This window comes from Anguilla anguilla, chromosome 16 (assembly GCF_013347855.1).
Source record: "Anguilla anguilla isolate fAngAng1 chromosome 16, fAngAng1.pri, whole genome shotgun sequence".
Lineage (NCBI taxonomy): Eukaryota > Metazoa > Chordata > Actinopteri > Anguilliformes > Anguillidae > Anguilla > Anguilla anguilla.
Window position 1 is genome coordinate 2,831,730 of NC_049216.1, and position 13,215 is coordinate 2,844,944.

General features: G+C 40.9%; 1 protein-coding gene across 2 annotated transcripts; it reads right to left on the reverse strand.

Annotated features, from left to right (window-relative positions):
• Positions 1-346: 346 nt before the first annotated feature.
• Positions 347-10,905, reverse strand: LOC118215121 (ubiquitin carboxyl-terminal hydrolase 3-like). Of its 2 annotated transcripts, none has more exons than XM_035395567.1 (4): positions 10,758-10,905; positions 9,891-9,945; positions 9,602-9,737; positions 347-1,321 (listed from the first exon to the last, which is right to left on the reverse strand). In XM_035395567.1, exons 1-4 carry the CDS (start codon positions 10,809-10,811, stop codon positions 1,291-1,293), a joined length of 276 nt encoding a protein of 91 aa, XP_035251458.1. In that variant the 5' UTR covers positions 10,812-10,905; the 3' UTR covers positions 347-1,290. The 2 variants fall into 2 exon arrangements, with proteins under 2 accessions (XP_035251458.1, XP_035251459.1); XM_035395568.1 differs by lacking the exon at positions 347-1,321 and adding an exon at positions 8,735-9,431.
• Between the last annotated feature and the right edge of the window lie 2,310 nt (positions 10,906-13,215).

Consider the following 13,215-nt stretch of genomic DNA (forward strand, 5'->3'; position numbering starts at 1 on the left):
ACCATTTATGTAAGTGTCAAATGTTCTGTGTGAGTACTGGTCACAGGCTGTGAATGGGAAGAAAATGCATGAAAATGAAGACTAAGGACATTTATAGAACTTAAAGTATACAAATGCATAAATTCGGAAAAGAGTACAAAATAATGGATGTGTAAATAAAAATAATAATAAGCTTAATATATATGGTTAATGGTGGCCATTCACCTCAGTTAGATCACATTTAACAACATAAGTGTTATTCAGTTTTTGTGAAAAAGATGTGATTTATAAAAATTCTGTCATGGGTGCATAAATTATGTCTATGTGAGAAAAAAAAAATGAAACAAGGTTTTTATGTGGTAGAATATTAGTATTTATTGTTTTGAACTGACATTCCCAGTTATTTTTCATCTCTCATGTTATTACATTCAATGAAACCACAAAGGCAAAAATACACACAGAAAATACAAATGGTGAAGAATTAATAGAAACACAAAACAAGAATTTATTAAACCAGATTTATACACTGAACATGAAATTCATTTCCCAAATATGTCATTCCTCTTTTCATAAAAGTTTACACTTAAAACTTTACAAAATGTTGATTAAAATGACATTCAGCTGAACAGAAATACTACATAATGCATGTGTGGTTTCAACAGTTTATTCAAGTACATAAAAATTATTTATTTTGGTCATTCTATGAAAATGTGCCATTTTACATCCGTAGGACAAATTGCTCTGTTAATCTGAACTAACAATAAATGAACTACATTTATTGTATGTTCACAATGTGTATCTGATAATATAAAGTCAAATCAAATGATTTCTTAAAGCTCGATGTGTCAGCCCAGTGATCATGAATACATAGAGAAACAATTTTATTAAGTATTCAAAATTACCATTATTACCATTTATGCTAAATTTACATAAAAGCCCTTTTTTAATGCGCACAATGTAGAGCCAATATCTTTTCCACATGGCCTAGTTATGATATTTTTCATCAACCCTGTTACCGTGAATGCTGTTACTTTTCTGGAGTAACAGGGTTGACAAGATTACATGCATTTGCATTATTTACAGCATTATTTACACAATATACACAACTTGTTTTCCATATCTTACTGTTATAATCTTATTTGTTCTCATTTTATTGATATATGGTATGTTATGTATTTTTTACTTTTAAGGATGTATCAAATTTCAGTTACAGTCTAACACATCTATCTCAATACAATATAAATAATTACATGAAATACTTACCATACTTACCATTAACTATATATACAACAATGTAATTCATACTTTTGGTTAGTTTTTGTTAGGATGTGTCTTTCCGCTACTGAGAAACAGTAACAATATCGACAGCATAGGGATTCAGATCCAGCCAGACGAGAGAAATATTATACAGATGGGAGTATCATGGTACATTTAATCTCATAAAAAACACGTTTTCAACGTACAAAAATGCCAAGTTACTAAAAAGTATTGATATCAAAATGACGCCAAGTTACGATACTACAAACAATATAGGCTATCTTGCCTCACCGAAATGACATAAGATGTATCTCAAAGCAATGCTACCCAATATTTCCTCAGTTCTTTCAAGTCACTTGGCCCTGTGTATAAGCATGCACTACATGAACAGGCCAAATATATGTGTGGATGGCTCTCTCACAGTCAAGATTGATTGAATAGGTGTGTGTATGTCCAATTTGTATTGGTATGTAGGCCTATGTATTTCGCTGCCCAGGCTTTCTGTTGCGAGAATGATAGTATGTTTCTTGGTACAAGTGTGTTCGTGAATGTGAATGTAAGATGCTGCCAGGGAAATGTCCCCATGCGGATAAAGAAGTTCTCTATGTATGTATGTACAATATGTGTTTTACATGCAGTATTTATTGTACGTAGCAAATATACAATAACTTGCACATGTACTCAAATTCAGTTCAGAAGCAAGTATAAACATGTTTTCTGGAGAAATGTGCTTCCTGTCGTTGCTCAGCAGCAGTTCTGTACATTAATGAATTTATACATTAATTTCAATGTACAATGTTCAATGTGTTCCATGAGGCAATTCATTACATTACAGGCATTTAGCAGACGCTCTTATCCAGAGCGACTTACACAACTTTTTACATAGCATTTTACATTGTATCCATTAATACAGCTGCATATATACTGAAGCAATTTCGGTTAAGTACCTTGCTCAAGGGTACAACGGCAGTGCCCTACCCGGGAATCTAACCTACGACCTTTCGGTTACAAGCCCAGTTCCTTACCCACTGTGCTACACTCCGTACTCGAAATATTTGTCTCTTTGATCTGACAGAAAGTTTGCATGACATTGTGAAATGGTAAGATTAGAAAACACAGGGCCAAGTGACTTGAAAGAACTGAGGAAATATTGGGTAGCATTGCTTTGAGATACATCTTATGTCATTTCGGTGAGGCAAGATAGCCTATATTGTTTGTAGTATCGTAACTTGGCGTCATTTTGATATCAATACTTTTTAGTAACTTGGCATTTTTGTACGTTGAAAACGTGTTTTTTATGAGATATCAGTTCTTTTTGCAAAGCGTTTTATTATGAGAGTGAGAAATGCGACCCTGCAAGAAACGGTTGTGGATTATGGCTATCGTTGTGTGAATCTGTACAGTCTGATGAGCGTGTACCGTTCAGCAGTTTCGGTTTGCTATATATGTAAAACAGTGGCTGTGAGAAAGGATGCAGTGGCGTAAGCGTAAACGCATCAGAAACGCAGATGGAATATGGTATGTACTCACGGATTTGACGTCCATCCAACGAGCCTTGACTGACAAAATAATCAACACGCCCGTAGAATTATAACTCCCTAGGTCGCAACTTGTGTAGCCTTCTGTCCTGCTCCGTTGTCTGTTATTTCGTGGAGATGCACTATTAGTGTTTGTAAGGTTTATCCTTCTGTCCTGCTCCATTGTCTGTTATTTCGTGGAGATGCACTTTTAGTGTTTGTAAGGTTTATAAGGCATTTTGATAGGCTAATCTGCAGGTAGGAATCCTCTTCGCCGTTTTGCTAAACTAGAACCGGAAAACTTGATAGTGGAGAATAGGAGCAGACGCATATGTCCCAGCAGGCTTTGCATATGAGAGAATAACAACAGTGTGAGAGAAATTAAAATGAAATTACGAAATTCCGTAGTTGAAACAATATGTTTTTAGCAGAATGGGCATGTAGGTGAAGGTTGACATGATCACGGAGTATAGTGCGAAGTAAATGGAGTGACCATGAGCGAGCTTATATTCCTTATCAAATGGTATATATAACAGTCGGTATTGAACATTGGTTGTTGAAGTGGAGGGTCAAATAACATTGCACACATTATTTACCTGTAATGTAATCTATTGCACGAATGTGTTTTTCTCATGTTCAGTGCTAGTAGTTATACTTATGAGTGAATCATGATTTTAAATGTAATGTTTTAATGCGGAGTTGCAGAACGTGCATACGTAGTAATTGTGTGTAGCCTATGTGGCTAGATAGAGAACAGGGCGAGGTAACATGAATGTAGAAACGTGGCGTTTGCTGATATTAAGGTTTTGTACGGTAGCCAAGTGAAGAAATATAGTTAGTAGAAATGGCACAGTGGTGAACCGGTGTAACTTTTAAATAAAAGGAATACATTTGCGACATGAAATGCATATGGGTGGCCGTGAGTGAGTGAGGTTTACCAGTCTGTGACTTCGTTAGCTAATGCCATAGCTATGCAATGCGTGAAATATCATTAGCGAACCTGCCAGTAGTTTTAAAGAAGAACACAAGCCAGTAAGCACAGAAGAGCTTCTGTTGAATCCATATGGCTTAGCAATATTGTAGCCGGTCAATAACTGAACGTACAGACGGTAAGTCATAATGCATATATCTTAGCAATATTGTAGCCGGTTAATAACTGAACGGTGAACGGCAGGTAGATATGGTGCATAAGCAATAATTAAGAAGTAGTAGACAATTATTAGTGAGGGTCGATGCAAGTTAAAGAAACAGCTTCCAAGCTGGGCTTGAACATTCGACCCAGTGTTCCCAAGCCTGTAACCTTACCCACTAGGCCACGGATGGATTAGCTGTTCAAATTGCGGAGTCGCAGAATGTACATAAGTAGTAATTGTTTGTAGCGTATGTGGCTAGATAGAGAACAGAACGAGGTAACATGAATGTAGAAATAGAAACGTGGCGTTTGCTTATATGAAAGTTTTGTACGGTAGCCAAGTGAAGAAATATAGTTAATAGAAATGGCACAGTGGTGAACTGGTGTAACTTTTTAATGAAAGGAATACATTTGCCGTGACTTCGTTAGCTAATGCCATAGCTGTGCAATGCGTGAAATATCATTAGCAAACCTGCCGGTGGTTTTAAAGAACACAGGCCAGTAAGCACAGAAGAGCTCCCGTTGAATCCATGTGGCTTAGCAATATTGCAGCCGGTTAATAACTGAACGGTGAACGGCGGGTAAATATGGTGCAAAAGCAATAATTGATAAGTAGGCTAGTAGACAATTATTAGTGAGGGTTGAAGCAGGTTAAAGAAACGTGTTCTAAGCTGGGCTTGAACCTACGACCCCATGTTCCCAAGACTGTAACCTTACCCACTAGGCCACAGGTGGACTAGCTGTTTGAACGGGAAATGTTTCAGAATAAAAATGTATGGGTATTTTGCGTGTGTATGCGCGTTTTTGATTGGGTCGTGTAGGGCAGATTTGGCTGGTGTTAGTGAAATGTCCAATGGGGAGACATGTTGTTAGTGGGATAGGCGGCAGGAAAAATAAGAATGAGAAGAAGAAGAAGAAGAAGAAGAAGAAAGAGAAGAAGAAGAAGAAGAAGAAGGAGAAAACGCAAAATCCCCTTAGTTTGGGGCTTTATTGTGTGGACATGTGAAGTTGTTTATGAATTCTGTCTGTTGAAATGGGGTCAGAATGTACAGAATTTAAGGTTTTTAAGGGCTGAGTGTCTGTGGCTGTTGTGGTTATTTCTGTGGGGAACCCTGAAAAGTGCCAAACTCTCGGTGCTGTATAGGTATGGGGGCATGCCCCCGCCAAGGCGTAACTTGGCGGGATGGCATACCTGCCATCCCAATACTGTTTTTGTCATGGTCCTGTGTTCCTGTCTGCGTTTTCCCTGTTGGGCCGCCAGATGGCGGCACTTCTGTTTTGTGTCCTGCTCCCCCTGTGTTAATTGTATGATTGTTTTCAATTGTCTTATTATTGGTTCTTGATTGTCTCGTTTTCCCTTCCCTCTCTGTGGCCTGATTGTTCATGGTGCCCTCCTGTGTCTCGGCAGTGTCTGTTCTATTTAAGTTTCCCTCTCGCTTGACTCAGGTGCTGGATCCTTGTGGTTATGTCTGGTTGTTTGTGCAAAGCCTCTTCATGTACCTGCTCCAAGTGTTCCTGCCCATGTTCTGGTTCCCCCGTGTTTTGTATTTTCTGCATTTTCTTTGTTCCTGCATTTTGTAGTTTTCCTTCATTGTTGAAGGTCACCCCTCGAGGCTTTTTGTTCCCTTTGTTTCCCCCTTGTTAGTAAAGTCTTTTGTTCTCCTTCCATTTTGGAGTTTTGTGTTTTTCCCTCTGCACTTGGGTCCGAACCCCCCCACGCATCCAGTTTTGTAAAGGTCAACATAGCTGTGTGTGTGTGTGTGTGTGTGTTACATCAAACCCTGATGGTGAATTAACTCTCAGTAAAACTGTTTTAATGTTTAATTTCTATTTTACTGTTTTACTGTTCTAATCAGTTAGGCTAATTCACAAATGTGTCACCCTTGCATAACATTGCATTAGGTTGCAAATCCAAAAAGGGAGTACAAGGCTTCTGTCTGGCAGTAAAAGCTTGTATTCTGATGGACAAACAATGGATCTTTCAGATGATAGCCTAGTAGCATGGACCGAAATCTACCCTTTGGAGACTGAATTCAAATATTTTGAATGGTCCAATGAAAGAGCAACTGAAGCTAGAACAACATTGTCTTACAAAGTTATTAGCATACAGAATAAGAAAGCAGCAGCAGAAGACCATAGAGAAGATTATAAAGTACAGGATATCCAGAAGTGTGTCAAACCAGATTACAGGAACCTACAGTACAGTGCCCTCCCAAAGAACGGTCAACAGTCAAGTAAAAATTGCTTCTTCTGCTTTATACTTAAGACATTTGGATTTACGTTTAAAGGATGAATATGAGGCAAAAATGCAGGCAATCAGCTTCTATTCCATGGCGTTTACATGCTTATATGTTTTAGCACTTTACAGAAACAGCTGTTTCTGGGTTGAGTATCTCCATTTTCAGCTGTGCAAAATTAATCTTACGAATAACTGACAGGTGTTAACTGTAGCTCAAGTGTTTCCTTTTGCCTGTATTGTTCATGCATAAAAGAGCAGTAATTCTCTAGTTTTAGTTTTAGCCTTTGTTTTCATCTGTGGAGCCCGAAGACCAGAGAACTAACTATGGATAAAATCAACTATTCTGTAAGCTGAAAGAACAGAAGAATTAATTTAGAAGGATAGCACAGAAGCTGGTTATTTCAAGCACAGCAGTTGGGAAGATCCTGAAAAAGAAAGACACCTGTTATGGACTCAGAAATATACACCATACAAGTTGGCCAAGGAAGACAGTTGATGACAGACGAAACTTGAAGCTATGAAAAAAAAAACCCCTAAAACTGTGGTCAGTGACATCACCAGCAGTCTACAGAGGGCAGAGATTAAAATATCAAGAGCCACCATATGAAGGAGACATCGAGAGCAGAATTATAGCAGCGACACAGCAAGATACAAACCGCTCATCAGCAGGAAGAAGCAAGAGGCCAGATAAGAATAAGCCAAAAAAACACACAGAAGAACGAGAATAGTTATATGGATAGATGAGAGCAAAAAAAAAAACCTTTACCAAAGTGATGGAAAGTGTGGAGAATGGAAGGAACAGCCCATGATCCAACGCCTACCACTAAAGCATCATCTGTGAAATATGGAGGCGGTAGTGTCAAGGCTTTGGCATGTATGGCTGCTTCTGGAACAGGCTAACTCATCATTATTGATGATGTAATGAAGGATGACAGCAGTAGGAGAACTTGGAAGTGTATAGACAGATTTTGTCTGGCTATGTACAAGTCCTCCAACCTCATCAGCTAGTGCTGATGACCCCAAGACAATGACCCCAAACACACTGCCTATGCAACCAAAGCATTCATCAATGGAAAACAGTGAAATGGTTTGGACTGGCTAAGTCAGCCACTTGCCAAAGAGATCAACTGAAAGGGGCTGCAGAGAAGGCCTGGGAAAGCATTACCAAAGAAGGTACCAAACATGTGGTGATGTCAGTGGGTCATAGACTTGATTCAGTTATTGCATTTAAGGGCTCTGCAACCAAATATTACACTTTATTGTCTTGATTTATTTTTATGTTCATCAATTAACTTCATTCTGCACAGCTGAAAATGGGGGTACTCAACCCAAAACAGCTGTTTCTCTAAAATGGTAAAACATATACACATAAATGACATGAAGTAAAAGATGATTGTCTGCACTTTTGTGTCATATTCATATCTAAATGCCTCAGGAATATGGCAAAAATAACAAATTTCACTCTATCATTGCCATAGCTTTGGAGGCCTCAACAACCTCATTAGGCATACCCACAGAAACTGAGGAGCAGAACAGGATTTTAACAGAAAACACTACCACTGAGGAACTGAATGCTGCCATAACTAAACTTAAGGGGAAAAAAGCACCGACGCACCGATGGGTACATCTCGTCGTGATATAAATTTCATTCAGGGTGCCACTTACCCCCATGCTATTAAGTGCATTTAACTGGGTGTTGGAGAAAGGTGAGGTATCACCCTCATTGAAAGGGGCTGTCATTTTAGTCATACCAAAAAGAAGGGAATGACAGTTTGGAGTGTGCAAATTATAGACCTAGATCAGTGTTGTGAACCAGGACTATAAATTGTTTGCCTCCATTTTAGCTAGAATGATTGAGAACATTTTAACAGAGAATTCAGGCAGACTAAACTGGATTTGTTAGACAAAGACAGATGCAATACAACATTAGACGCTCATTCCACGTATTGCATGAAATAGAACTTAAGAACTAATTCTATACTACACAAATACGGCCATTGGTGTGTATATGCAACCCCTCCTACACAGCCAGATGAAAAGAAAATGAGTGAGAAGTGATTGATGATATTCCAATGAAAGCACTGATTGGGAGGTGTAGATTGGTGGAGCACATAATTGGGATGCCTATTACTAACCCATGGAACATGTGAAATTTAAGATATGGTAGGATACCAACAGAGTGAGGGGAATGAAAGAAGTTTGAAAGATGTAGCAAGGGTGTGCTTATGACTCTGACCTTGTCCCAAATAGGTTTGATCACTGCTGTCAGAGAGTGGACTAGGAAGAGCCTCACGGCTCACAGCACTTTTTTTAACCAAGGAGCAATTAAAGGTTTTCAGGAACTAAAAGATCAAGATGGGCTAGCCAATTACGATTCATATAGATATCTACAAGTACATCATTATTTGGAACAGATCATTAGAGGAAGAGGATTCAGAGCTTATGGAATCTGAGGTACTGAACGTGTTTTCAGCAACCTATGAATTTGAATCAGGAAATAAGATCATCTCCAAAAAAAATGAAGGGGAAAACACAATATACAGTAAGGACAAATGGGAGAAAGATACTAGATTCTTCATACTGGGAGGGGATCCCTGAAAGAATGGTGGCCATTCTAAAGGTAGAAATGCCATTGACATTTGTAGAGCTATACTTCAGAAGGGCAATCTTTGATCCTACAAATAAAGAAGATGAGCACCTTCTCAAAGTAATTCTAATGGCAAGCAAAAAGGCCATGACTAGAAAATGGTTGAAACCAAAGGCACATACAGTATGCGGATGTAATGCATGAGATATTTGTGATGGAGTGATGAACATTTTCTTAGAAACACTGGCATTTGAACATTGTCCACTTGCCAATGCAAAGAAACTTATTTCATGCAAGACAGTGCCTCATACTCCCTTTTTCAAATTGCAATGATGGGATAACAATATCCAAATTATTTACCAGCCTGACTATCTATACTTTAGCAATAAGATCAGAGTACCAAGGGGCCTTTCATATTTTGTAATCTGTTGAATTATTTTCAATATTACTTTTAAACATTTCGAATCGCAATTATTGTAATGCATTGGTAACCGGTCCAACAAAATGGGATACATGGACACATGAAATCTAAAATGACACATTTTCATAGAATGACCCCTTGTCTTTCCTACAGTGTTCATATCATACATTTCAAATAACATCAGCAAAAAACATAAACATGCCTGGCTGTTCCATGCTCTTGAAGGTGCAGAGAGGAGCAGTTTCATTCAAGACTGGCCATGGTCTCTGTTCCATAGAGATCTCTATTCACCAGCAGCCCTACAGCAGACATCAGCCCGGTCACACTACCGGCAAACCTCCCCCAACACAGAGCTGCACATGATGCTATTGCCACAGAGGAGCTTTTACCTGTAGCCATAGCTCAGCAGTAATTATACATGTACCACACTCACACAATGGCAGTGCTACTGTTATGGATGAGCTCTCACCTGTACTCATAAAACAGGATGTAGGCGGAGTTTGACCTCTGCCTCAATACAGACTTCTGGTCCAGCTGCTGCACCCTCTCGTTGTCGAATGAGAGCCAGTGTGTGTTGCAGTCGCAGCTCTCACAGATGTAATGGCCTGCAGAATTACACATATGGATGTTCAGTCTCTGCTCAATGTGACTGTAATAGTGGGTTAATCATACACTGAAAATGTCTGTGGATCAGACTGTGCATACAGGGCCCAGGAACATGTGAGTGTGGGCTTTGCTGTGACTCCAGTGTGTCTTACCGTGTCTCATATTCGACCCAATGTGGGACAGCACACTGGTGATTCTATATTCATTCTAATAGACAGAAGGCACAGACCTACAGTCAGAAGGGGTACACACAAAAACCCTAACCCCCCATCCCACCCCATATCAGACCATCGTTATTTTCCATCAGGGCGAACAACAGCAACCTGCCATTATGGCTGATTTAGGCTTTGGAAACAATATTTCCAGGTTCCTTATACAATCAGTAACGTACAACACTGAGTAAAGCTGCTGAAATACACCAAAAAGCAGCAGACACCACAGCACTCCAGGACGGCAGTTTGAGATCCCTGCCTGTAAGTGATTATTAAGATAAATTAATGGGGCAGTCCCAGGGAGGAGCAGACTTTGGCTACTGCCGCTCTACTCTTTCACGACCCTTCCTCTTTCTCGTCCTTCGCTCATTCTCTCTCTCTCGCCCTCCTTCTCTCCTCACCACAGAGTAGCTTTTCTGCTCTATTCTGTTGCGCGTACAGCCCTCCACAGGTGTTTTCTTTTCAGCTTCAGGGGAACCAAACAAAACCAAAAACACCATCAGACCTCATCTGTACTACCAAAGATTCTACACACTTACCCCTCAGTTCTGGATTCCTAACATTGAGTTACAGGTTCGGCAGGTTTCTGTGATTTTCTCTAAAACAGCAGCCAATATAGGCATTGGAACCAAGGTGTATGGATCTCTTACCAAAACAATTAACTAATTAAGACTTAAGTGTGGAAACACACCAAAAACCCACAGACACTGGGGCACTTTAGTAGTACACTCTGACACTCTGAGCCTAACTTGTTTTCCAAATCACAGGAAGTGAAATTGGTTGGAATGAGTCTCACGCATAAAATACCTGCAAAGGGAACGGCACCCCCTGGTGAAGGGGAGGTTTGAAAGAAATCCCCATGGGTTAGGTGGGGCTTGGCCATCCCTGGAAAGAGAACGTTGGCCATGCTGTGGGCCTGCAGGCTGAGCTGTGGGGAGATGTGCAGCCAATCGTGCAGCTTCACCAGGTTCCTTCTGGAGTTAAAGCCGAACCGTTTCAGCTGCACGACCAGCATGCTGCACAGACGCACAGAGGAATCCTTTATTTAAACCAGGTATGTGGTCATTTAACTGGCCCAGACGTGCTGAAAGACAGAAAGACTGAAAGAGAGGGGAGGAAGCTGCACTTACTGAGGCAGTGACTGCAACGTCGGCTCCACAGTGGCCAACTGCCAAGAGCACCACTGGCACCGACACTCTACCTCATAGCCCTGTGACAGCAAAGCACAGTAACACAGTCAACACAGAGCTCACAGACCATAAAGCACAGTAACACAGTCAACACAGAGCTGACAGACCACAAAGCACAGTAACACAGTCAACACAGAGCTGACAGACCACAAAGCACAGTAACACAGTCAACACAGAGCTGACAGACCACAGAGCACAGTAACACAGTCAACACAGAGCTGACAGACCGCAAAGCACAGTAACACAGTCAACACAGAGCTCGCAGACCACAAAGCACAGTAACACAGTCAACACAGAGCTCGCAGACCACAAAGCACAGTAAAGCAAGCTCACAGACCACAAAGCACAGTAACACAGTCAACACAGAGCTCACAGACCAAAGCATAGTAACACAGTCAACACAGAGCTCACAGACCACAAAGCACAGTAACACAGTCAACATCGAGCTGACAGACCACAAAGCACAGTAACACAGTCAACACAGAGCTGACAGACCACAAAGCACAGTAACACAGTCATCACAGAGCTCACAGACCACAAATCACAGTAACCCAGGCAACACAGAGCTCACAGACCACAAAGCACAGTAACACAGTCAACACAGAGCTCACAGCCCTGTGACAACAAAGCACAGTAACACAGTCAACACAGAGCTAACAGCCCACAAAGCACAGGAACATACTCAACACAGAGCTCACAGCCATGTGACAGCAAAGCACATTAACACACTCAACACAGAGCTCACAGACCAGAAAACACACTAACACACTCAACACAGAGCTCACAGACCAGAAAACACACTAACTCAGAGCTCACAGACCACAAAACCCAATAATACACTCAATACAGACCACAGAGCACACTAACACACTCAACACAGAGCTCACAGACTGCAAAACCCAATAATACACTCAATACAGACCACAGAGCACACTAACACGCTCACCACAGAGCTCACAGACCACAAAACCCAGTAATACACTAAATACAGACCACAGAGCACACTAACACACTCAACACAGAGCTCAAAGACCACAAAACCCAGTAATACACTCAATACAGACCACAGAGCACACTAACACACTCAACACAGAGCTCACAGACTGCAAAACCCAATAATACACTCAATACAGACCACAGAGCACACTAACACACTCACCACAGAGCTCACAGACCACAAAACCCAGTAATACACTAAATACAGACCACAGAGCACACTAACACACTCAACACAGAGCTCAAAGACCACAAAACCCAGTAATACACTCAATACAGACCACAGAGCACACTAACACACTCAACACAGAGCTCACAGACTGCAAAACCCAATAATACACTCAATACAGACCACAGAGCACACTAACACGCTCACCACAGAGCTCACAGACCACAAAACCCAGTAATACACTAAATACAGACCACAGAGCACACTAACACACTCAACACAGAGCTCAAAGACCACAAAACCCAGTAATACACTCAATACAGACCACAGAGCACACTAACACACTCAACACAGAGCTCACAGACTGCAAAACCCAATAATACACTCAATACAGACCACAGAGCACACTAACACACTCACCACAGAGCTCACAGACCACAAAACCCAGTAATACACTAAATACAGACCACAGAGCACACTAACACACTCAACACAGAGCTCAAAGACCACAAAACCCAGTAATACACTCAATACAGACCACAGAGCACACTAACACACTCAACACAGAGCTCAAAGACCACAATACCCAGTAATACACTCAATACAGACCATAGAGCACACTAACACACTCCACACAGAGCTCACAGCCTGGAAAACACAGTAACATACTCAGCACTGACTTTGCACACCACAAAGCATAGCAACACATTCAACACTCGGCTTGCAGTATTTGGAAGTCTCCCTGGTGGATACTTACCTTGAAGTAGAGGGCCAAACTGCTTGTACGAAGCCCCCAGGTAAGTCCACAGACAAGCAGTTATACGACTTCGTTCTACGCACCTTCTCCCCACAGCTTTGGAGAGGGAACCACAGAAACACAGAATTGAATGCTAACAGGCACGGGTGGGGA